Source organism: Nerophis lumbriciformis, linkage group LG17 (genome assembly GCF_033978685.3).
Source record: "Nerophis lumbriciformis linkage group LG17, RoL_Nlum_v2.1, whole genome shotgun sequence".
Lineage (NCBI taxonomy): Eukaryota > Metazoa > Chordata > Actinopteri > Syngnathiformes > Syngnathidae > Nerophis > Nerophis lumbriciformis.
The window spans coordinates 18768575-18794878 of NC_084564.2; the positions used below are offsets into that span (position 1 = coordinate 18768575).

At 37.9% G+C, this 26304-nt stretch overlaps 1 protein-coding gene across 4 annotated transcripts in view; it reads right to left on the reverse strand.

Annotated features, from left to right (window-relative positions):
* Window positions 1-1041: 1041 nt before the first annotated feature.
* clmpb (CXADR like membrane protein b) overlaps window positions 1042-26304 on the reverse strand; it is a 320729-nt gene continuing 295466 nt past the window's right edge. For all 4 annotated transcript variants that reach the window (XM_061972692.1, XM_061972691.1, XM_061972690.1 and 1 more), the window contains 5 exons: window positions 20764-20968; window positions 14289-14456; window positions 10440-10562; window positions 6608-6746; window positions 1042-1900 (listed from right to left, as the gene is read on the reverse strand). In XM_061972692.1, coding sequence (XP_061828676.1) covers window positions 1564-1900; window positions 6608-6746; window positions 10440-10562; window positions 14289-14456; window positions 20764-20968 — 972 coding nt within the window. In that variant the 3' untranslated portion in view covers window positions 1042-1563. The remainder of the gene's footprint in view (window positions 1901-6607; window positions 6747-10439; window positions 10563-14288; window positions 14457-20763; window positions 20969-26304) is intronic.

The following is a 26304-nucleotide window of genomic DNA, read 5'->3' on the forward strand; positions in this document are numbered from 1 at the left end:
TTGGCGTGGGATCGGACACTGCTTCGTACTCCTCGTCCCGCCCTACCCATCCCCACTTTGGGCGAAGTTATTGGAGCCGGGTCAATACTTGCTGCTATTGACCTTCTAAGCCGAGTGAGATAAAGAGAAAGAAAAAAGAATAAAGGATTGCAAAGGCACACTAGATAGTTAGGCTACTTGCCCTATTTTTTTCAGCTACTTTCAATCAAACTGCACTGGGTCTGCGTGACGACGTGACGAAAGGGGGGGATCGGCTGATAGCGCAGACGGACCAATAACCCAGAAGAACCATCGAGTGCCAGGGAGACAATGATAGCATACACTCTTCATACCTTCATTCAGAGAACCTTTCAACTATCACGTCGACTATTTCCGCTTTGAAGAGAGGGGGAGAGGATGGTGTGAAAAGGTTCTTCCAGGGAGCTAGAACCATCCTCATCCATCACACATTCATGGTGACACGTTTTGGTTTCTGAAATGCAGCAATCGGAACAAAAAATTTCACCAAAATAAAAGAACCCATTCTCAGGATCGGTGGCACTTCGTATTATGACCAGCTGAATAGAAGAGACTAGGGGTGTAACGGTACATGTCTTCGGAATCTCCAGTTATTTTTTGGCATACTGAGTTCCCACACGGTACTTGAGTGGAGGAGCCAGAGCTTAAATATATCCCTTACCTCGAACTGAACCGTGACCTAAAAACCAAGGTACATACCGAACCGTGATTACAGAGTACCGTTACAGCCCTAGAAGGGAAATAATAAAAAAACTAAATTGCACTAATAGTTGCTCATCCCTTACATTGGAAGCATGGTCTGCCTATAGGCCTAATATGTATGCTATTTATTTGAACTAAGGTGTTCAGTACCCAGAGAAAGAGTAGGGCCACTCTGCTGTTGCTACATCCTGATACCTGAAGATTGCCCTGCTGGTGGTAGAGCAAATGGGCCGTTCAGTCAGATGAGTCAGTCTGAGGAGGTTCTTTGTGAGTTCCTCCATGGGAACATGAGGGTTCTGGAGGTTGGGTGACACACACACACACACACACACACACACACACACACACACACACACACACACACACACACACACACACACACACACACACACACACACACACACACACACACACACACACACACACAGGAATCAACTGGGGTTTCGGCGCATGTGCTGGAAGAATCCAAGAGAAGAAAACTGAAGCCGCCATCATAATGTCTCATGGCCAACTTCATCCACCTTTTGCCCCATTTCTGTTACATGCCTAAAATTTTGATGAGATAAATACTTGACTAGGGGTCCTTCCAGCTTGCCACACATGAGAAACGACACAAAGAGTGCCACTGTCCTCATGGAATTCAGCCGGGGGAAAGCATTTCCCTTTAAAGTATGCATTCATTAGAAGAACTTTTGGACTTATAGTATTGATTTCTTCCTTTTAACTAGTTGCATTTCTTTGTTTATGGAAGAGTCTCAGTCTTTGGGAGGGCAGGTGCAGGGTTTCAGAGGTTTCAAGGGAAGGGAGTCTTGCGTGGCTGCAGGAAAGAGCGGGTTTTCAGTCCTACACAGTCTGAAAGGCCTTGGTCTGGGCGGGAACCATGAGGGTGGGGGGTGTCGGCCCGGACGTATTCCTGGAGTTGTATTTGGGAGTGGCAGGGGGCTCGGAGGTTTTGGACGGGACCACCGTGGCATAGGATGGAGGCGACTGAGGGTAGCCGGGAGGCTGTCCGTTTTCCTTGAGCGCCGCCACTGCAGGCGGACGGGGGCGGTGGCCACGCTGGGCACTGTTGTGCACCATTGATTGGGTGGAGGAGGCGCCCGAGCGTGAGCTGCCGGAGCGCGACGAGGACAGGGAGTTTGGTTTCACCAGCTTGGCCTTGGGAGCCTCTGCATCTTCTCTATGGGACGGAAAAACAACATCAGTACAGTCATCAGTATATCCACTTCCTAGCTCCGTTTTTGTATGCCACACTCTTTGTAGAATTTTGTTTTCAATTTAAATCTTCACCCCAGTTTTAAGTATACCATCCTTAATATCATGTTGCCAAACATTGTGCCTAAGACACTAGTCTGTTTTCCTGCTTATTATTTTGTGGAACCGAGTGCCAAGACAAATAATTCCACGTGTTGCTAACTTAGTCTCTGTGCTTAATGAAAAAAGACCACAGCTTCATCATTTCAGGTCACAAGTACAGTATGTGTGGTTGATTTGCAAAAACAGTATACACTGTACCTGTAGACCAGTGTTATTGACAAGAAAAGCTAAACTTTCCCTTTAAATATAATAAAATATTCAGTCAAATTGTGCATTTTGCACATCAATCTGCTGTCGAGAAATTTTGTTCTCTGACGCCATCTCTCTTCCCTCTGTAGCAGGACAGATGCTGTTTGTGTTAATTCCGATGGTAAATCACCATTGAATCTCTAGTTTCAGTGCATCAAAGCTCACAGCGAGAAAGCAAGACTTTGATTGGATAAACAAGCAAAAAACGTCATATTCAAGGAAACTGAGCTTCTCTGTGGGTCTATGGGGTGGTGAGCTGGCCTCAGCCCGCATGGACTCTGGGCTTCTCCAAGCTGATTGGATGATCTGTCTGATGCTAAATCCCATTTGAGAGCGAATCAGTCATCTTGAAATATAAACCACGACCGGAGCATTTTTCAAGTTTAATTGCGGTGTTTACACTTTCTCTGTGTTAAAAACAACAAGTGGCAAATTTAGCATCTATTTCTGAAGTAACTGAAAACTGAACTCATGTTTGGAGACTCTGCTTTCTGTCGCTCTTTGGTTACCGTCCCAAACCAGCTGCAGGTTCTGCTGTGAGCCCCTCCACAAACCCAGAACACTTACAGGTAGGTAAGAAAATGAGCTTCCCCTTCTTGAAAGACCAGAAATCGCCACTGCTGTAGACCCTGAATATAAGACGACCTGTCTTTTGCAGACTTTTTTTCTTGAATGAAAAAATACTTATCTTTGGGTAAATGGGTATTTAAAATGTTCCCACTGTTTCATAATGTTACTGATTTTATTATTTTATTAATTCAGAGACATTTTCAGGACATTGAATCGATCACAACTACACTGTTCAGACTGTCTAAGAAGACGTTTTGCCTCTCTTCCGAGCAGGATTCATCAATTCATGCTCTCAGACTCGAGTAGGACAGCGCCAGTCTGAGAGGATAGTGCTGGATCCTACGTAAACTAAACGTCTTCCAAGACAATCTCAATAATCGATTCAATACCTTGAGAATGAGATGACCTATGTGAATAAGATTATTCACAGGCACGTTTGATTATATTAGTATTACATTTAGTGGCATTCAGGTGTATGGTGTTTAACATTGGGATAACTTTATTCATACACATTAATTTTATATAATGTTTGTGTATATATATATATATATATATATATATAATGTTGATATATTATGTTATATATATATATATATAATGTTGATATATTATGTTATATATATATATATATATATATATAAAATGATATATTATGTTATATATATATATATATATATATATATATATATATATGTATATATATATATATATATATATATATATATATATATATATACACATACATACACATATATATGTATGTATACATACACATATATATGTATGTATACATACACATATATATGTATGTATGTATGTATGTATATGTATTTATATATATATATATATATACATACATACATATATAGATCGATACAACTGAGGTATCTTGTTGGTATTGCAGCGACATGTAGTCTTATCATCGGTGCACATCAAATTTAAAATACCATCTTAAAGCAAAACACGTACTCAAGAATGTTAGCATTAATTCTAGCTACATAGAGAACAAGCTGAGGAGAACGCTACGCTGGCGGTTTACCTGCATCAATGATGTCAACAAAAGTACCACAGGTAAGTTAAACATATGTCTTTGCTAAACAAACAGTCACTGCATGTAAACCACCTAACATTTGTGAAGACCAAGTCCTGCAAGAAGATGTCATTCACATCACCACAGCTGATCTGTCGTACAATACCTTGGAGAGGCACAATTACAGCAAGGGTGAACCAACTGTACTATACAAGTAAAAGCATCAAGTTGCAACTACTGGGTGAATGTGAATTTCATTTGCTGACTGGAGAACTTTGGACATATGTAAGTAATCACAAGGAATCATCTGAAAAAGCTAAACAAACTTGTTTGTTTAAAAAACTGGTTAAACTAAAAAAAAGAGTACTGTATTTTTCGGAGTATAAGTCGCACCGGAGTATAAGTCGCACCTGTCGAAAATGCATAATAAAGAAGGAAAAAAACATATATAAGTCGCACTGGAGTATAAGTTGCATTTTTTGGGGAAATGTATTTGATAAAACCCAACACCAAGAAAAGACATTTGAAAGGCAATTTAAAAGAAATAAAGAATAGTGAACAACAGGCTGAATAAGTGTACGTTATATGACGCATAAATAACCAACAGAGAACGTGCCTGGTATGTTAACGTAACATATTATGGTAAGAGTCATTCAAATAACTATAACATATAGAACATGCTATACGTTTACCAAACAATCTGTCACTCCTAATCGCTAAATCCCATGAAATCTTATACGTCTAGTCTCTTACGTGAATGAGCTAAATAATATTATTTGATATTTTACGGTAATGTGTTAATAATTTCACACAAAAGTCGCTCCTGAGCAGTGTTGGGACTAACGCGTTACAAAGTAACGCGTTACTGTAACGCCGTTACTATCGGCGGTAACTAGTAATCTAACGCGTTCTTTTTTATATTCAGTAACTCCGTTACCGTTACTACATGATGCGTTACTGCGTTATTTTGCGTTATTTTTTATGTAGTATCGGCTAGAAACTGAGAAGATCTGAGTGTTGCAGCGCTGCTGAAGAGGCGACAAAAAAGAGGCGCGCCGCGCACTGTCTGTGTGTACGTGTGTGTGTGTGTGTGAGTGTGTGTGTGTGGGAGGGGGCGTGTCTGTGTCTACTATCAAGACGTCATGGCGAGCCCCGAAGCCGAGTTTCTTAAAATTGCGATATTTTCAGTACGTTTCTTTTATCGACCACAAAGAAAAGAACATTTTAGTTGAATGTAAGTTTCAAATATGCTGAAACAGCGACAAAAACAACATGCTTCGACGAAGCTAGAAAAGAGACACACACTTCACCTCCACCTCCAACAGCGGCTGGATTTTAATGAGGCACTGCACACTGAAGGTACACACACTCTGTCAATTCTCTTATATACTCTTTCATTTTAAACTTTTAGAGTGTTTGATTATCACATCACTCTAAATGTTTAGACTATAAAGTTCACAAACCTAAAGAGGGATACTAGTGGGCCAGGCTAATATTTCCTTTTCTCTAAACTAAGTGGGGAAATGTGTAGAGTGTTCTGGGCTTCAGACATGATTTTATTTCAGAATTCCTTGAGAAAACGCCTGGTTAGGCTTTATGTATGTAGTGTGTGCCTTTCTTGTTTTACAGCTATGTTGTTATTATGCTGTTTGTTACTTATGTATGTTAAGTTGCAGCTATTTAAAATAGTTTTGTCAATTTGTTCTGGTCTGAAACAAATTGGCCCTTTAAAACATATCTTTGTCTTTGTGTGTTGTATGTAGAGCACATTGCTTAGCAGAGTTCAGTGATGCAAATGCATGTCAAGTTGATCAACAGATTGTATTATTCTCCAGTGCAATAACAGTACTAAAATGAAGGCTAAAAGGGCATTAAATGGGGCCTTAAAAAAAATAAAAATAAAAATATAAGTAACTAAATAGTTACTTTTCACAGTAACGCATTATTTTTTGGTTTAAGTAACTGAGTTAGTAACTGAGTTACTTTTGAAATAAAGTAACTAGTAACTGTAACTAATTACTGGTTTTCAGTAACTAACTCAACACTGCTCCTGAGTATAAGTCGCACCCCCGGCCAAACTATGAAAAAAACTGCGACTTATAGTCCGAAAAATACGGTAAATGCAGATTTAAATGGTGCACTATGTTAAGTTGTTTATGAGTGCATTTACTACATAGTCGATTAGTAACTGTACCTTGTTTGCAATTTTATTGCAAAAATGTGCTATTAATTCTTACAATACTTACTGTCACCAAGTTTTGAGCAAATCAATGACTTGCAGTTCAGTAAAACATTTAAAAATGTTCCTGTATGACATTCTGACCAACAAATTGCATTTGTATCCAAATATTGAGGTATTTTCCTTAGCAAATGTTATTTACGCAAGCAAATAATAACCTGTGATTAATCAACATTAATCTGATTAATCACAGTTCTAATCTGATTGAAAAATTATACATATATATATATATATGCTTTTGAATGGTAAACCCCTGCCTTGTTTGTTATGTTAATGACGTGTACCAGTCTATGGTAGTATCACTCACAAGTGAAGCTATTTACAGCCACTTGGGGGCACCACCTGCTATCGTAATGGGAAAAAGAAGGCATCTATTTAGGGTGTGGTATTAAGATTTAATAGCACATTCATTGAGGCTTCACTCCTGCCACACACACTAAGGACAAGAGAGCTCATAACGATGACACAGTGAAAAGACCTACCTGATTTCATTTGGAGTCTCCTCTTCCTCGTACTTCTTTTTCTCTTTCTTTCGGAAGACAAGCCAGATGATCAACACGACGATGAACGCGCCCAGGAAAAATCCCACCACGGCACCGGCCACCTTTACATCTCTCTCATCTGCAAAGATGAGAGTAAGTAAAGATTAGATTACACATGTGAGGTAGAACTGCACAGTCTGAAAGCAATGTTGCAATTAAACAAGTTACTCATTTCACACTTTCTTTATTATTGTGTGAATGCTCCAATATGGTTTTCTACTTCAACAACTTCTTCTTCTTCTCCAGATTTTGGCGCACTTTACCTTACACATTTTTAATCCGATGCAAACCGTTCCAACTTCAAACTGTTCAGCCTATTTGGGAATTGTGGGCTTTCCCTTAACAAACTCCAAAAATTCCCAGATTTCCCAGAATTCCAGGTTTTCCGGGACATTTTTCCAATTCAAAATGAATTAGCCATTTTTCAAACTTCCACCATTTCCACATTTTTCAACCAATTCAAACCGTTCTATCTTCAATACATCCCACCAGTCTGGAAATTCAAACAACACTTTTTTCAAGTTAAAAAAAATTCCAGGATTTTGCAGAATTCCTGGTTTTCCAAAAGCCCTATTTGCACTTTTTTTTCTGGCGACTACTCCTCCCACATTTTTCAACCCACTTCAACCGTTCCACCGTCAAAACATTCCTCCTGAAAACTAAATTGTTTTTTGAACTGGAAAAATTCCCGGTTTTCCCGTAATTCCAGGAATTCCGTAATACCATTACTCAATTCAACATATTACTACTTCAACATTTCTCGACCGATTTTAAAAATTTAAAAACCAACCATTTCAACTCATTCAGCCAATTATAGTTTTTTACCATTTAAAGGGGAACATTATCACCAGACCGATGTAAGCGTCAATATATACCTTGATGTTGCAGAAAAAAGACCATCTATTTTTTTTAACCGATTTCCGAACTCTAAATGGGTGAATTTTGGCGAATTAAACGCCTTTCTAATATTCGCTCTCGGAGCGATGACGTCACGTTGTGACGTCACATCGGGAAGCAATCCGCCATTTTCTCAAACACCGAGTCAAATCAGCTCTGTTATTTTCTGTTTTTTCGACTGTTTTCCGTACCTTGGAGACATCATGCCTCGTCGGTGTGTTGTCGGAGGGTGTAACAACACGAACAGGGACGGATTCAAGTTGTACCATTGGCCCAAAGATGCGAAAGTGGCAAGAAATTGGACGTTTGTTCCGCACACTTTACTGACGAAAGCTATGCTACGACAGAGATGGCAAGAATGTGTGGATATCCTGCGACACTCAAAGCAGATGCATTTCCAACGATAAAGTCAAAGAAATCTGCCGCCAGACCCCCATTGAATCTGCCGGAATGTGTGAGCAATTCAGGGAAAAAGGACCTCGGTAGCACGGCAAGCAATGTCGGCAGTTTGTTCCCGCAGACGAGCGAGCTAAACCCCCTGGATGTCTTGGCTCACACCGTCCCTTATGCCACCGAAGATGATCAAGAGAAGAATATCGACCCTAGCTTCCCTGGCCTGCTGACATCAACTCCAAAACTGGACAGATCAGCTTTCAGGAAAAGAGCGCGGATGAGGGTATGTCAACAGAATATATTAATTGATGAAAATTGGGCTGTCTGCACTCTCAAAGTGCATGTTGTTGCCAAATGTATTTCATATGCTGTAAACCTAGTTCATAGTTGTTAGTTTCCTTTAATGTCAAACAAACACATACCAATCGTTGGTTAGAAGGCGATTGCCGAATTTGTCCTCGCTTTCTCCCGTGTCGCTGGCTGTCGTGTCGTTTTCGTTGGTTTCGCTTGCATACGGTTCAAACCGATATGGCTCAATAGCTTCAGTTTCTTCTTCAATTTCGTTTTCGCTACCTGCCTCCACACTACAACCATCCGTTTCAATACATGCGTAATCTGTTGAATCGCTTAAGCCGCTGAAATCCGAGTCTGAATCCGAGCTAATGTCGCTATAGCTTGCTGTTCTTTCCGCCATGTTTGTTTGTATTCACTATGTGACGTCACAGGAAAATGGACGGGTGTTTATAACGATGGTTAAAATCAGGCACTTTGAAGCTTTTTTTAGGGGTATTGCGTGATGGGCAAAATTTTGAAAAAAACTTCGAAAAATATAATAAGCCACTGGGAACTGATTTTTAATGGTTTTAACCATTCTGAAATTGTGATAATGTTCACCTTTAAAACAAAAAACTCCCGCTTTTCCTGAAATTCCCCAATTTTTGGGAAATTCCCATTCCACAATTCCTACATTTTTCATTTGATTCAAACTGTTCCATCATCAAAATATTCAGCCTGTTCAGGAATTGCGAGCTCTACTTCAACAATTCTAAGAAAATTCCAGGATTTCAGTTCAACCTCAGCATTGGAGCATTGCCATGCAATTCCTTCAGGAAATTCCTCATCGAGTTGTAGTTTGTTTATCCTCCTGAGAACCTGGGTCATGTTGTGCATGCCATGGGCCATTTTCTCCTGATGTGTGTAACTCTGACAATAGAAATAGCTTCACAGAAAGATACTGAAACGGTGTGTTGCACATACTCGTAGATAAAAAAGTTACCTGAGGACAAAAGTTGCTAAATGTGTTGGAATGATGAGGAGATCATGTCATTTATTGAACACCAATGCTCTGCTGTTATTGTATCATATTATGTCATATTTAAACTATTGTGTTGAAGTCTGGGGAAATTGTTATAAATCTCATCTACAGCCTTTAGTCACTCTGCAGAAAAAGGCCATTAGGATTGTGTCCAATGTTCACTACAAATCCACTATTCATGGAGTTAAAGCAACTTAAACTGCACGATGTGATCAACTTTAAAACCCCTCAAATTATGTTTAGGGCATCCCAAAACTCTCTACCATCCAATATACAGAACCTATTCCAGGATAGAGATGCTCACCATAGTTACAGTTTAAGAGGAAACAACAAAATATATTTGCCTAAATTTAGAACAACTTTTAAAATCAATGTGCATTTCAGTGCGTGGAGTCAGTCTGTGGAACAATTTAGTGGACGAGTTAAAAACCTGTTCTAACATGATTCAATTTAAAAGACTGTTTAAAAAAGATGTACCGGTACTGAAGAAGTACGAGGAGGAAAGAGAGTGATGCCCTCAGCACAGAGCGATGAGAGAGAGGTGTATGGTCAGAGAGTGTTTGGGCCTGTGTGTGTGTGTGTGTTTTGTCTCGTCTTGTCTTGTCTCATAGTACTATTGTATTGTTAGTGTATAGGAGCTTTTCTTGTTTTTGTTTGTATAGTATTGTTCTTGCATTATATTGTTTATGTTAAATGTGGAGTGAGTGAGAGGGGTTGGGATATTATAAGCATCTGCTTCATCCAAACCCTTTTCAAGCCTTGCATAAATGTTTCTGCCAAAATGTAAAAAAAATGTGTGTTGTTGTATTGTGCAGGTTTGACATAAATACTTCAAACTTCAATAACATCAATGCGAACCACTTCAGTTCAACTGGCTATCAACTGAGCGACATCACGACATTTTAATTAACCCCCCCATGCACCCACCCTCTCCCAGGAAATCTATTAGCGTGACAATGAAACATAAGAGTCAGAACACAGGTGGTGACCAGTAACCACCAGTATGCTCAGTGCAGTCCCTGGTGCCGCAACACTGAGGGGATGGGAGGGTCATAATGGAAGGAGAAAGGGTTGTATAAATGTATTTCCATCTGTAGTGTGAAACAATAGCCATCAGTCAGCGTGACAAGCGGCAGGTGAGGTGAACGCCGCGGTGATTTGACTCACGCTCCATGGGGACCTCGATGGTGCAGCTCTCCTCCCCCACGTCGTTGCTGGCCGTGCACCTGTAGACACCTGTGCTGTCCATGGTGAGGTTCCTCAGGGTGACGATCTCTGGGTTCTTCAGATCTGGAGGTGAGAAGTTAAACAAGTCGATCCGGGAGAAGAGGGTGAGCCATCCACTCGCCACGTATCTAACCACGACAAGCATCAGCATAGAGCGGGCGCTCCTCCCGTGGAACGAGACAATCTTTGTGGGAGTGATGCCAGGACATTATTACAGACATACGCTATGGGATGGTGCGAACCTTCACCTCTGCTTTGTGACCGCCTTGCTGACATACGGTGGCGAAGAGATTGATGCGGCTTTATTTCTGGGAGGGCGCGTTTAGCATTTTGCAATGCAGTCTGCTGAAAGTGATGGAAAGCGCCACTCTGCATAGCAACTGACGCTGTGGTCAGAATACCTAAACATTTCAGGCTTTCAGCACTCTACTGCCTTCTGGCGGCTAAAGTGGTGCACCCAGGTAAACCGCGACAAATGGAGCAATATGAATCCCCTTCTTACTGTATATGGCCTCCATCAAACCTCATTAACCCAGGCTACATCATATGGTGTACTTTTACATATTTAAAGGGAAACTGCGCCTATTTTGGAATGTTGCCTATCATTTACAATCCCTATTTGAAACAAGAACACAGATGTCTTTCTATTTTTTTACACATTCTATTTTGTAATATAAGACTGAAACAACTAACAATGCTGGCAATGGAATTACAAAAATTCTGCCTATAAAGCCCTTTAAAACATTCAAAAGCCTCCATCAAAGCTGTATACACACGCTGTAAGTACCGTATTTTTCGGAGTATAAGTCGCACTGTAGTATAAGTCGCACCTGCCGAAAATGCATAGTAAAAAAGGAAAAAAACATATATAAGTCGCACTGGAGCCCCGCCAAACTATGAAAAAAACTGCGACTTATAGTCCGAAAAATACGGTATATACAGCAGGAAGGGGATTCATGTGGCCCCATTTGTTGTGGTTTACCTGACACATGAAACGTGACAGATTGGGGATTGCGCTATTCATATTAGCCGCCAGATGGCAGTAGAAGGTTAAATATCTTAAAATGTTTTGTGGCAAATTTCATCTTTGACCACAGCGTCAGTTGCTATGTAGAGTGCGCCTTCCATCATTTTCAGCAGACTGCATTGCAAATCAATTAATCTCTTCCTCTCACACAAGATCCACCCAGGAATGGGGTCATATGAATCCCTTGCCTACTGTGGGAAGTGCAGTAACAGGCACATTTATTATAACATGTAATATTTACTAGAGATGTCCGATAATGGCTTTTTTGCCGATATCCGATATTCCCCAACTCTTAATTACCGATTCCGATATCAACCGATACCGATATATACAGTCGTGGAATTAACACATTATTATGCCTAATTTTTTTGTGATGCCCCGCTGGATGCATTAAACAATGTAACAAGGTTTTCCAAAATAAATCAACTCAAGTTATGGAAAAAAATGCCAACATGGCACTGCCATATTTATTATTGAAGTCACAAAGTGCATTATTTTTTTTAACATGCCTCAAAACAGCAGCTTGGAATTTGGGACATGCTCTCCCTGAGCAAACATGAGGAGGTTGAGGTGGGCGGGGTTGGGGGGATTGAGGTGGGGGGTAAGGGTTAGCGGGGGGTGTATATTGTAGCGTCCCGGAAGAGTTAGTGCTGCAAAGGGTTCTGGGTATTTGTACTGTTGTGTTTATGTTGTGTTACGGTGCGGATGTTCTCCCGAAATGGGTTTGTCATTCTTGTTTGGTGTGGGTTCACAGTGTGGCGCATATTTGTAACAGTGTTAAAGTTGTTTATAGGGCCACCCTCAGTGTGACCTGTATGGCTGTTGACCAAGTATGCTTGGCATTCACTTGTGTGTGTGAAAAGCTATTAGATATTATGTGATTGGGCCGGCACGCAAAGGCAGTGCCTTTAAGGTTTATTGGCGCTCTGTACTTCTCCCTACGTCCATGTACCACTCCGTACAGCGGCGTTTTAAAAAGTCATAATTTCCGATATCCCATTTTAAAGCATTTATCAGCCGATAATATCGGCAGTCCGATATTATCGGACATCTCTAATATTTATGTATTTTTGGTCATTCTGATTCTTTAAGTGTGTGAGCTTGCATGTACACTGCAAAAACTGAAATCTAAATAAGATTAAATATTTCAAATAAGGGTGATATTTGCTTATTGTCTGTCTGATAAGAGTGTTTTACTTGTTTTAAGGGTTTTGGTCCTAAATTATCTCAGTAAAAGAGATGTTATTACCTATATTGAGTAAAACATGCTTGAAACTAGAATATCAACTGTTGCAAAGCTGTGTCATCAACACTCACAAGTATAAAATTACTTTTTTTAAAGTAATAATTTCTTATTTCAAGCATGAAAAAAAAAATCATGACTTTGACACAATTGTGTCTCATTTAAAAACGGACGACAAATGGCCTTTGCTGTTTAATTTTCAATGAAACAATAGAAAATACGTACTCATATAGTAGTACAGTCGTTATTAGTGAGAATATACCGTATTTTCTGAGTATAAGTCGCACCGGAGTATAAGTCGCAGCTGCCGAAAATGCATAATATAAAAGGAAAAAAACATATATAAGTCGCACTGGAGGCCGGCCAAACTATGAAAAAAACTGTGACTTATAGTCCGAAAAATACGGTACTTATTTTAAGGTATTTTTGGGTTCATTGAGATTATTTAAATTTACTTGTTTTGGAATGTCTTGACAAGCCACATTTTCTTGTTCTATTGGCAGATAATTTTGCTTAGTTCAAATGAAATACACCTAATTTTTGTATTATTTTTTGTCTAGTTTTTGAACACTGACTTTTTGCAGTGTAGGTGGGAAACGCACGGTCCGCCACTGGTTGTCATAATATATATAGTATACATTTATAGATTTTTGTTTTTATCACTAATTTAACAAAGTTTAATATTTTTCAAGTCATTTTTTGTAAAATTATTTTTTTAAATTCCGTCCTATTTTATTTCCTCCGAACAAAATAGAATTGAACTCTTTAACAACTTTTGTTTATCACAATATTGCACTACTTTTCTTGGTAAAATATAAAAATTAAACAGTTATATTTAAGTTTTACATTTCAGTGTTGCTCCAATATTCCTTTGTACTTATTAACTTACAAATGACAATAAGGTTGCAGGGGAGAAACTAATAATTAAAAAAATATATACTTATTGTATATGTTAATCTGACTTTTCATGATAAAATATTTAATTTCCGGTGGGAAGGAAATGTTTTTTGCCTGTTAGTATGACCTCGGAGAATGTTAAACAAGCCTGGAGAGGACAGAAAAGTCCATGTCAGCGTTTATTTATTTTTCTTGTTTTTGAACACTGACTTTTTGCAGTGTACGATTCACTTTATTTATCAGCTGGCATACAAGTGTCTCGGACATCTTCATCCGATCAAGCCTAGTCCTCGCTGTGGATTTACAAGAGACACTCTGACCGCTCGACAAAATAAAAATATGCTACTATTTTTTGTTATCATGCGGGGGTGGAAGGGAGACAAAAATAAGTAAGCCATGCAGAATCAGTGGCCTAATTGTGACACTCAAAGTGCTCTTGAGCTAAATGCAGCTCGAGATTGGCAAACACAGATAAATGCTACACTTGTGCAACATGCATAAAAGCGACATCTCGGCCGGATTAATAGAGGCCCGTATGGAGCACTCTAATGAAAATGAATGCTTTAGTGGGGGTTAAACGGCCAACCAGCGGTGTCACGAGAGTGGTGGTTATTTTCCTCACCTATGCGCGCCAGGTTTGGCAGCTTGCCCAGACTCTTGCCCTTGTCCAGCACTCGCTCCCATTTGTAGCTGATGGGGTCAGAACCGTTGATGGACTTGCAGCTGAGTCTGACGTCGCTGCCTTCCAGGAGATTGCCATCCAACCCGCACGTGGGCTTTGAGGGCTTCACTGTAAAGACCAGGCAGAGGATAAAGACTTGAACTCTGGAGTGCAACAAACAAGCAGCTACTTGCATCACTGCCAGTGTTGTGATATTACTTTGAATACAGCGGTGCCTTAGTGGTCGTATGATTCGGTTTTCAAGTCAGTTTGGTAGGAATTTAGGGTGTCTCCAATGGATTATTGGATTTGTATTCCGGGCTATAGAGCGCACTGGTATTCAAGCCGCACCCACCAATTTTTAGATGGAATAAATATTTGACGGAATATAGGCCGCAGATACAGTACAGGCCAAAAGTTTGGACACACCTTCTCATTCACAACACAACTGATGGTCCCAATTCCATTGATACAGCAAGAAATTCCACTAATCAACCCTGCACTGCAAAAACTGAAATCTAAGTAAGATGAAATATCTCCAATAAGGGTGATATTTGCTTATTTTCTGTCTGATAAGATCATTCTTCTCACTAAGCAGATTTTATGTTAGAGTGTTTTACTTGTTTTAAGGGTTTTGGTCCTAAATGATCTCAGTAAAATATTACAGCTTGTAGCTGAGATTTTATGACCTATATTGAATAAAACATGCTTGAAACTAGAATATCAACTGTTGCAAAGCTGTGTCATTAACACTCACAAGTATAAAACTATTTTTTTTAAGTAATAATATCTTACTTCAAGTATGAAAAAAAAATCATGATGTATGCATATCATTATGTCAAGATAATGGCACTAGCACTTACTTAATTTAAGAATATTTTTCAACATATTGAGCAAAAAGGTCTCTTTTTTATACCGAGAAAAATGCACTTGTTATTAGTGAGAATATACTTATTTAAGGTATTTTGGGTTCATTAAGGTTAGCTAATTTTACTTGTTTTGGAAAGTCTTGACAAGCCACATTTTCTTGTTCTATTGGCAGATAATTTTGCTTAGTTCAAATAAAATACCCCTAATTTTTGTATTTTTTTTTTCTTGATTTTGAACACTGACTTTTTGCAGTGTGTGAAGTGAAAACAATTTCAGGTGACTCCCTCTTGAAGCTCATCGAGAGAATGCCAAGAGTGTGCAAAGCAGTAATCATAGCAAAGGGTGGCTATTTTGAAGAAATTACAAAACATGTTTTCATTTATTTAAACTTTTTTTTATATGTGTTCATTCATAGTTGTAATGAGAAAAGACCCTGAATGAGAAGGTGTGTCTAAACGTTTGCCCTGTACTTTATGTACAAGAGTACAAAAGATTTTGTAAATGTTTATTTACATACCTTAAATTCAGTGGTCCTCAAATATTTTTCACCAAGCATCACTTCAGAAAACACTTGGCTCTCCAAGTACCACCATAATGACAAAAATTGCAATAAATATGCTTAGTAGGCCTAAGCATTCATTCAAAAACAAGCATAGGTTTATGAGTATATTTGTTATTTTTGGCCACTGTAACATTAGACACATTTTGAACAGTAACACTGTGTTTTAATATAGGGAAATAAAACACTGTACTTTAATTAATATGATTCATTGGCGTACCACTAGATGGAGACATGTAACACCGTTAGAGAATTACTGCCTCGATTGTTTCCAAACGGACAGTAAAACAGTTGATCAAACAAAACAGAAGTCATCATCATGGACTCACCAGCTGCGGAGGCCAGCTCTCTAATGAGCTAAATAGACTTAATAACTCCACGGTGAAGTTTTGGGGAATTACGTAACTGAAACAATCAGAAAAAAATGCCATTGTAAGTTAATAATGCTGTTAGTGAATTTAGGGAATTATATTTATATAGCGCTTTTCTCTAGTGACTCAAAGCGCTTTACATGGTGAAACCCAATATTTAAGTTACATTTAAAGCAGTGTGGGTGGCACTGGGAGCAGGTGGGTAAAGTGTCTTGCCCAAGGACACAACGACAGTGACTAGGATGTCAGAAGCGGGGATCGAACCTGGAACCTTCAAGTTGCTGGCACGGCCGCTCTACCAACCGAGCAATACCGCCCGTTAGCGTGTTTGCATATTCGCTAATGCTAATGACACTAGCTTCATTACATTACCATAGCACGTATAAATATGAATGGAAACATTCCTACAGACACCACACATGAGATGGTTGAGTAAGCATGAATAGTTTTAGTTATATTGCAACACTTACAAACGTTGTTTGGGGTGATGAATGAAGAATCCTTTCGAGCAGAAACGTTTTAGACGAAGAGTAGACGAAACAGGACTTATATTTACGGTTCAAGGCACGAAACAGGAAGTGCATTTTCAACCCACAGCACTTAAGTTAAGTTAATGTTAAAGTTAAAGTACCAATGATAGTCACACACACACTAGGTGTGGTGAAATATGTCCTCTGCATTTGACCCCTCCCCTTGTTCACCGCCTGGGAGGTGAGGGGAGCAGTGAGCAGCAGCGGTGGCCGCGCCAGGGAATAATTTTTGGTGATTTAACCCCCAATTCCAACCCTTGATGCTGAGTGCCAAGCAATGAGGTAATGGGTCACATTGTTATAGTCTGTTATAGGGGATTGAACTCACGACTTACTGATCTCAGGGCGGACACTCTAACCACAAGGCCACTAAGCAAAGTCGTCCAAAAGATGGCGCCATAGAACAAACAATAACACACCTTTTCAGTATCTCTGTCGGTGTTAAAAATACAGTATTTATTTTGGGCAAAAAATGCTTTAGTTTTTGCATGATTCGGTCCTCCTTTTCAAATTGTTTATTAACACAACCAGAGGTAAAAAGGAAAACAATGTTTAAATGTTTTATAAACGATGTGAATCCGCCAACATACCCTCAGACATCTACTTTCTCAGTGTTGGTCACAAAGAGATTTTCTCTCATGGAGACAACAAAGCTGGCTGTGAATGCCGTTATTTTCTATGTTTTCTTTCCCGTCGCAGCTCAAAAGGTTTCGGTCCAGACGCTCAACACAGAAGAGATTTGCTGGATGCCGCTGAAACGCTGCCTCTCTGGCTCTAAACGCATCGGACGGCTTTGCTGAGCTATAAAAAAAGAAAGAAAAGACTGAAATAGCTCGGCTTCCTTCCCAGCAGCTTATTTTTAGATCAGTGGCAAGCTATTTTTAAACGTCCTTTTTCTGCCTTGGTAGTTGCCGTGTCGACTATTGTGCATTCAGCTGAGGCTGCTTGTCTGCAAAGCTGCAGCACGACGGGTAAAGCCGTCCTGCAGCAAGATGGCAGACAGGACCGGGTATATGTTACCCTTTGACTACATGAGGGACTTTTTTTTTTGTCATTTTAGGACTTTCTTTGCTTCCTTTTGGCCATCGTTTTGCTGCTGGTAACCCATGTGAAATCATTTTTATTTTTTATTTTACAGAAACCATCTTCGTAGGTCAATCAGAATTTGTACAAGTAAGGACAAACATGTCCCAGTTGAGCCTGATTATAACTAGAATTTTTTTTTATCATTCAGTCATTTCACGATTTAATAATGCAATTTGTAATTTCAGGGTTTCATTTTGGAGAAAAAATAGAGTGTGTGTGCATGCATGCATGTGTGTGTGTGTCCAAAAAGCATGGCACGGCAGTAGATAAAAAAACTGAAAAGTGCATCAAAATCAATTGTTTTTCTTATCTGAAGTGTGTTCATGATTTATTCATTTTCATTCATTCATCCCCAGTCTACCAACGTTTATTATGTGGAAGATAACTTCAAATGTTTTCTCAAAATAATATATAAAGTTATACTTTTTGAATAAAAGGGGATTTAAACGGTCGAAAAAATCTAAATCAATAAACATTTGGTGTTACCGTATTTTCCGTACTATAAGGCGCACCGAAAACCTAAAATGTTCTCAAAACCTGACAGTGCGCCTTATAATCCGGTGTGCCTTATATATGGACCAATATTGAGCCACAACAGGTCTCGCAACCCCAGCCTCTACTGTAGCGTCTATTCTATGCGCCTTATAATGCGGTGCGCCTTATATATGAACAACGTTTTAAAATAGGCCATTCATTGAAGATGCGCCTTATAATCCGATGCACCTTATAGTGCGGAAAATACAGTATATATTTAGTTTTTTTCTATGGTAATATTGTACAACATTAAAATCTTCTGCCTGATTGTAGCTGAGATAGGCTCCCGCGACCCCAAAGGGAATAAGCAGTAGAAAATGGATGGATGGATGGACATCTTAAAATGATTACTTAAATTCATAATAATAATTGGAATTGAATACTTAAATGTGCAAATAATGTATTAGTCGTAAAAGTACATTTTACCAAGTATTGAATTATTTAAATATTTGATGAATTATTCAAATGGAATATTTCATGATTTTAATTATTCATTAATTGATCACAAATAATTAATTTTTAAAAAAAATAATATTTATTTATTCATTTGATAGGGAAATCATAATACAGGTACCGAGAAAACAGACACTTTTTTTTTTGTCCCCCCCTCCCAAAAAAAATTAAAAATAAAATAAAATAAAATAAAACATTTCGAAAAAACATTTGGCCAGGGCTGAGCTGTATATATATATATATATATATATATATATATATATATATATATATATATATATATATATATATATATATATATATATATAATTTTTTGGGGGGGAGGGGGGACAAAAGTATTATGATTCCCCTATCAAATGAATAAATAAATATTATTAAAAAAACTAAAAATGCATTTTCCCATCGATAACGTGACATCGCGCTTGCGCATCAGCAAGTGCGCGCTCTTTCAGTTGATTAGTGCGCAAGGAAAATATATATATATATATATATATATATATATATATATATATATATATATATATGTAGAAAATGGATTAGAGAGGCCAGATTTTAAATAATAATAATGATTTAAAAAACAAACAAAATTATAATATATATCTTTTTTTAAACTTCAGACTTCCTTTTATAAATGGCTGTGATGATAATGTCAATGAGGGATTTCTAATCACTGTTATGTTGGAATATTGATAGTGTTGTTCATATTATTCATTTTTGTTTGACTACTTTTGGATTGTTTTGTGTCATGTTTGTGTGTCCTCTCAATTGCTCGGTTGATTGCTACTCTGAATGTTGCTGGGTTTGGTTTTGGAATTGGAATTGTATTATTACGGTATTATTGTGTATTATTTTGTTGGATTAATTAATTTAAAAAAAAATCCTAAAAAAAAACTTGGGACTGCGGGCCGTATTTTGGGGACCCCTGAGTTAATGTATAATTTATCTTGCAGTATAGATTAATAAATGCTACTCTGACCAAAGAAAAATATTAAAAATAAATGTCCAGAGCAGATGACGCTGGTTCTCAGGAGAATTGAGAATAGATGTAACACAATGTGAGGGATGTACTCGGTTTTGTTCAGCGTCACGCAGAAATAAACATGCACGCGCTGAGTTGCAGATGCTAATCCTCCGCCAGGTGCGCTGACAAACACAAACACTGAAGATGCACAGGAAGGCAAAGGTGCACGATACACACACGCTGCCTGCTGCCGGACTATTATCTTAGCAAGGAGAACGAGATGCAAATCGAAAGTGTCACGGCAAAAGCTGAGGGCAGTTTCTAAAAAAAAAAAAAAAATAAATAAAAAGACAGAGGCAGTAACTCACTGAAATGTCTTTATGGATGGTAGATGAGAGCCAGAGGATTAACAGACTGTTCTATTAGAAAACCAATAACCGCCGGCCGAACTAATCTCCCATGATGTTTTCATAAATCGTCCGCTTTTTCAGACACTGAGAATGATCCCCGTTTGTGCCGAGCTTGAATGATGCGCTTGCTCCTTCTTGCCGTTTGTCCTTCAGAGTTGTTTAACCCGAGCCAGGCAAGTCGCTAAGTCTAAAGCTTAGCCATTTTGGCAAATGAGGAAAAGAAAAAATAATAGAAAATGGAGGACACAATTTACAATCTGCTGAGTCTTATAGGGCCCAAACAAGCTTTTTTTTTTTTTCTCCCACCACAGTATAATTTGTGTAAATAATTTCCCTAAGAAGCTTATACTGGCTTTAAGGGGATGGCAGTTGTAATTCACCAGGCGTTCCTCCGAAAGGGACACACGAACATGCACCGCAAAGATTTACGATCAAACCCATCAATCGGTGCATGTTTCCGGTCTCACCTCATCAACGAACCGATCCAATAGAACCCGAACAGCAACGGCAGAATCAAATCATACAATTGAATCATTAGAGCAGTCATCATGGCGGAGGAAATGTGCCAGGCTAACGACCCAATCATGACGTGTGTGTATATGCACTGGGAGTATGTGTGTGTGTGTGTGTGTGTGTGTGTGTGTGTGTGTTGGGACCCTCACCCAGCACAATGAGGTTGACCTGGCTCCAGTGGTACTTCCCCCCGGTCTTGACCTTGCAGTAGTACTCTCCGGAGTCGGTCAGCAGCAGGTCACTGATCAGCAGGGAGGCGTCGCCCCCTAGGTACTGCCCGGCGAAGGACAGGCGGCTGGCATCGCTGCTCACCCCCACGTTGGTGTACACGTGGCCGCCGAAGAACGTAATGATCTGGGAAACATTGGTGATTAAAACTGATGCTACTGACCGGAAAGAAATCATTTATGTCCTCAACGAAAAAATAATTGCGAGCTGAGGTGATTTTTAGAGTCCAGTCCAGTTGAGGGAGTACTCGGAACCACAAGACAAGAGGAAATGTGGAGAGTAGGTAAATGATATATATGGCCCTATTCCTGGGTGGGTCTCGCAATGCAGTCTGCTGAAAATAACGGAAAGAGACACTCTCCACAGCGACTGCCGCAAAACACATTACCTCTTAAGGCCCAAGCTGTTTGTTTACATGCTTTTTTTTTTATTTCTATTTGCTATTTGGTCTTATTGGACCCTATTTAGAAAAAAAAACTAAGAATCATCTTTTTATATGATGTACTTAGTCCATAAGTAACAAACGTGTACTTCATGTTTAGTGACATACTAATTCTTATTTTTACACTTTTTTTTTTCAAAATTCCATTGTATGTTATACTCTTCTGACACCACCACATGGCAGTATAAGTCAGTAGTGTACACAATTTTGGAAAATACGAGCTAAAAGGTGCGATCCACGCATGTGGCCACTAAGGCCTTTAGAGGTTAAGATATTCATCACTCTACTGCCATTTGGCAAGTACAATTTGTCCCAAATTCGTCACGTTTCATGTGTCAGGTAAATGCGACGAATGGGGCCATATGAACCCCCTGCCTGCTGTAAGTAAGAAGTTCAGTTCAGTTCAGTTCAGTTTCAGTTTATTTGGAACATGCATACGATACAATGTAATGCATCACATATTTTCAGTCGTTTCATTACAGCATGTCCGAAAAGGAGTAGGAAGAAGCAGAGCTTATTTAATCGTACCACTTTTCATTCCATAGCAATTGTATCCAATTTTCTTGTTCTCTGTAACAGAACAGTGAATAAATAAATAATACATGAATAATATACCTTAGTAAGTAAACAAATATTAAATACATAAACAATCCTTATTTAAAAATTAAAAAAAAAGAATAAAATGGTTCAAGATGTTAATCATAATTCTTGTTCTATGTACTTTGTGAACACTTGTAGTTTGAACAGTCTCTTAAACTGAATCATATTGGTGCTTTGTTTGATTTCTTTGGTTAATCCGTTCCATAATTTAATTCCACAAATTGATATGCTGAAGGTTTTAAGTGTTGTACAAAGAACGAAAAGTATGAAAAATGTAAAACAATTAAGGCCGTCTGCGAATAAGGACTTTCATACTCGAGTCTGATTCGTTAGATCAAATATGTCAAACTTGTTTTCATTGAGGGCCACATCGCAGTTGTGGCGGCCCTCAGAGGGTCGCTTGCAACAGTAAATATATAAGAACACAGTAAATATATAAGAATATTAATGTATAATCACGTCATGGTATTATGCCTATGCGTTTTATTATTAGATTTTTGTTACGTACACATTAAGGGATAATTGCTTTGAATTCCTAAGTCAGGGTGACAAGCAGATGAGTATTTGTTTTTACTTCAACAAAACATTGTTAGGAATATATGTTAATATGTTTGTTGCCTGATTAGATAATATTAAAGTTAAAGGATATGCAATTTCATGTACCATTATTTTCTATAGAGCTGAAACGATTAATTGATTAGATAATTAATTTGATTACAAAAAAGTTTTGATTTATATTCTGTTGCTTCGATTAATTGTTTAAAGATTGTAACTAATGATTTATTCAAATACGCACTGGGGATATAAATTGTGTTAAATCTAGTCTTTCTCAAAAAGTAAGGCAGGTTTAATAAAAAATAGAAAAACAATATGATTACTGTATTAATCAAACAAACTAATCAATAGATTACCTGATTAATTAAACAACATTTATCAATAGATTACTCGATTAATTGAGCAAACTTTTTTAATGTTAATAAGGATACAATATTATGCTGAGGTGTACTTAGAACAATGTTAATGACAAATGATGCTATCTATTGTCACGGTGGGGAGCACAGGAGAGTGGGGGGTTGGGCGTCAACTATTTTATTTTTCCAAAGGTACTTTTTGCTCAGGAAACAATTGAGAAGCACACTGCAAAAACTAAAATCTAAGTAAGATTAAATATCTCAAATAAGGGTGATATTTGCTTATTTTCTGTCTGATAAGATCATTCTTCTCACTAAGCAGATTTTATGTTAGAGAATTTTACTTGTTTTAAGGGTTTTGGTCCTAAATGATCTCAGTAATATATTACAGCTTGTTGCTGAGATTTTAAGACCTATATTGAGTAAAACATGCTTGAAACTACAATATCAACTAATGCAAAGCTGTGTCATCAACACTCACAAGTATACAACTACTTTTTTAAAGTAATCATTTCTTATTTCAAGCATGTATAAAAAAAATCATGACTTTGACACAATTGTGTCTCATATTAAAACAGATGACAGCCAAATGGACTTTGCTGTTTTATTTTCAATGAAACAATGGAAAATACGTACTCATATAGTAGTACAGTTGTTATTAGTGAGAATATACTTATTTTAAGGTATTTTTGGGTTCATTGAGATTAGCTAATTTTACTTGTTTTGGAAAGTCTTGACAAGCCAAATGTTCTTGTTCTATTGGCAGATAATTTTGCTTAGTTCAAATAAAAAAATACCCCTAATTTTATTTTTATTTTTTCTTGTTTTTGAACACGGACTTTTTGCAGTGCACTGCTTCAATCCGATTGCTCGATTAATTGAACAAAAGTAAACAATGGATTACTCGATTAATCATGAACAATAATCAATATATTTCTCGATTTATTTAACATCCTAATTGATAGATTACCTGATCAATTGAGCAAACTTTTTTTAATGTTAATAAGGATACAATGTTATGCTGAGGTGTACTCAGAACCATGTTATAGATAAATGATGCTATCTATAGTCATGGTGGGGAGCACAGGGGAGTGAGGGGTTGGGCGCAAAATATTTTATTTTCCCTAAGGGACTTTTTGCTCAGGGAATAATTGAGAAGCACTGCTTTAATCCAATTGCTCGATTAATCGAACGAATGTAAACAACAGATTACTCGATTAATCATAAAAAATAATCAATAGATTTCTCAATGAATTTAACATACTAATTGACAAATTACTCGATTAATTGAACAACACAAATCGGTAGATTACCCAATTACTCTAATAACTGATAGTTGCAGTGCTAGTTTTCTAGTAACATGTACCGCATGTTGCGGAGTATAAGTCGCACCTGCCGAAAATGCATAATAAAAAAGGAAAAAAACATATATAAGTCACACTGGAGCCCGGCCAAACTATGAAAAAAACTGCGACTTATAGTCTGAAAAATACGGTAATCTCATTATTACTATTTTAAATAATGCTGTTTCCGTTGCTTATAATAAATTGTGTTGTGTTATTATTATAATGGTCAAGGAGAGACACACAACTTTTATTAACTAGCCGTGACACCACGCCATACTGCAGACCGTGAGCTAACACAGCTAACTCTACGCTCGCTGATGTCACATGTCAACAGGCACCGCCTTTTAAAAGGCACACACTCAAGAAATGTAAGAATCCAAACAGAAAATAACTACTGATACTGATGTTTGTTCTTGGAAAGACAATTAACTAATTGTGTGAAACTTGGGCACACGGAGAAAAAATGTGTTTCATCTTGCACTTTGGTTGGATGCATCTATGCAAATAAACACAAACACAGCTGTGGCCGCGGTCTATTACTCAAGGCCAGTGGAAGCCTGCAGATGGGGCCTGCTAAGTGCCGGATGCCACAGCGCATCACCAGTGACCACCTGCACCGCTTACAAAGAGAAGAAGAGATCCTAAAAACGAACGCATTCTAGTCTGGCAGTAAAATGGTCGGTTGTGTGACCCTCAATCCCCGACACTTTAAGAGCCTGGGATTTTAGTAGTGTTGTCCCGATACCAATATTTTTGTACCGGTACCGGTACCAAAATGTATTTCGATACTTTTTGATACTGAAAAATTGCATTATTGGCTTTATTTGAACAAAAAAATCTTACGGTACATTAAACATATGTTTCTTATTGCAATTTTGTCCTTAAATAAAATAGTGAACATACAAGACAACTTGTCTTTTATTAGTAAGTAAGCAAACAAAGGCTTTGAATTTAGTCTGCTGACGTATGCAGTAACATAATTTGTCATTTTTCATTCTATTATTTTGTCAATATTACTAAGGACAAGTGGTAGAAATTAATTATTAATCTACTTGTTCATTTACTGTTAATATCTGCTTACTTTCTCTTTTAACATGTTCTATCTACACTTCTGTTAAAATGTAATAATCACTTATTCTTCTGATGTTTGGATGCTTTACATTAGTTTTGGATGATACCACAAATGTAGGTATTAATCCGATACCAAGTAGTTAAAGGATCATACATTGGTCATATTCAAAGTCCTCATGTGTCCAGGGACATATTTCCTGAGTTTATAAACATAATATATATGTAAAAAAAAAAAAAAATTATATATATATGTATATATATATATATATATATATATATATATATATATATATATATATATATCAATCAATCAAACAATGTTTATTTATATAGCCCTAAATCACAAGTGTCTCAAAGGGCTGCACAAGCCACAACGACATCCTCGGTACAAAGCCCACAAAAGGGCAAGGAAAAACTCACCCCAGTGGGACGTCGATGTGAATGACTATCAGAAACCTTGGAGAGGACCGCATATGTGGGTAACCCCCCCCCTCTAGGGGATATATATATATATATATATATATATATTTATTTTTTTTATGATAAAAACATTGTTTTACCCTTGGTTTTAATCATATTTATTTTATATCGTTTTTATATTGGTTTTATATGTATTTATTTGTTGTTTTTATTCAGTCATTGGTGGAGCTAAGGATAATATTTGAATATTGTTTTTAATATTGTTGTGCACTACTTTGGAAACATTTTGTTGTTTAAATGTGCTATCTAAATAAAGTGGATTGGATTGGATAGTATTATCGAGATACGCTCCTGTACTTGGTATCATTAAAGTGGATGTCAGGTGTAAATCCACCCAGGGCATTTGTTTCCATTCATGATCGCTACGGTGTGTAGTCAAGCATGATTAGCTATTCCTCGTCCTGCAGGGATGATACTTGTAAGAAACTTACTTTATTTGTCGCCATGGAGGCGAGGATTAGTGATTTAGAAGTAGCTACAACACTGCCGACTGGGGCTGGACTTTAGCCGCTAGCTAGCTAGGCATTTCTTAAATAACCTCTTCCTGAGGACGTTTCAGTGTTATAACTTCACCTTTATCTTTAGTTTTTAAGCCAAAATGCATCCGTTCTC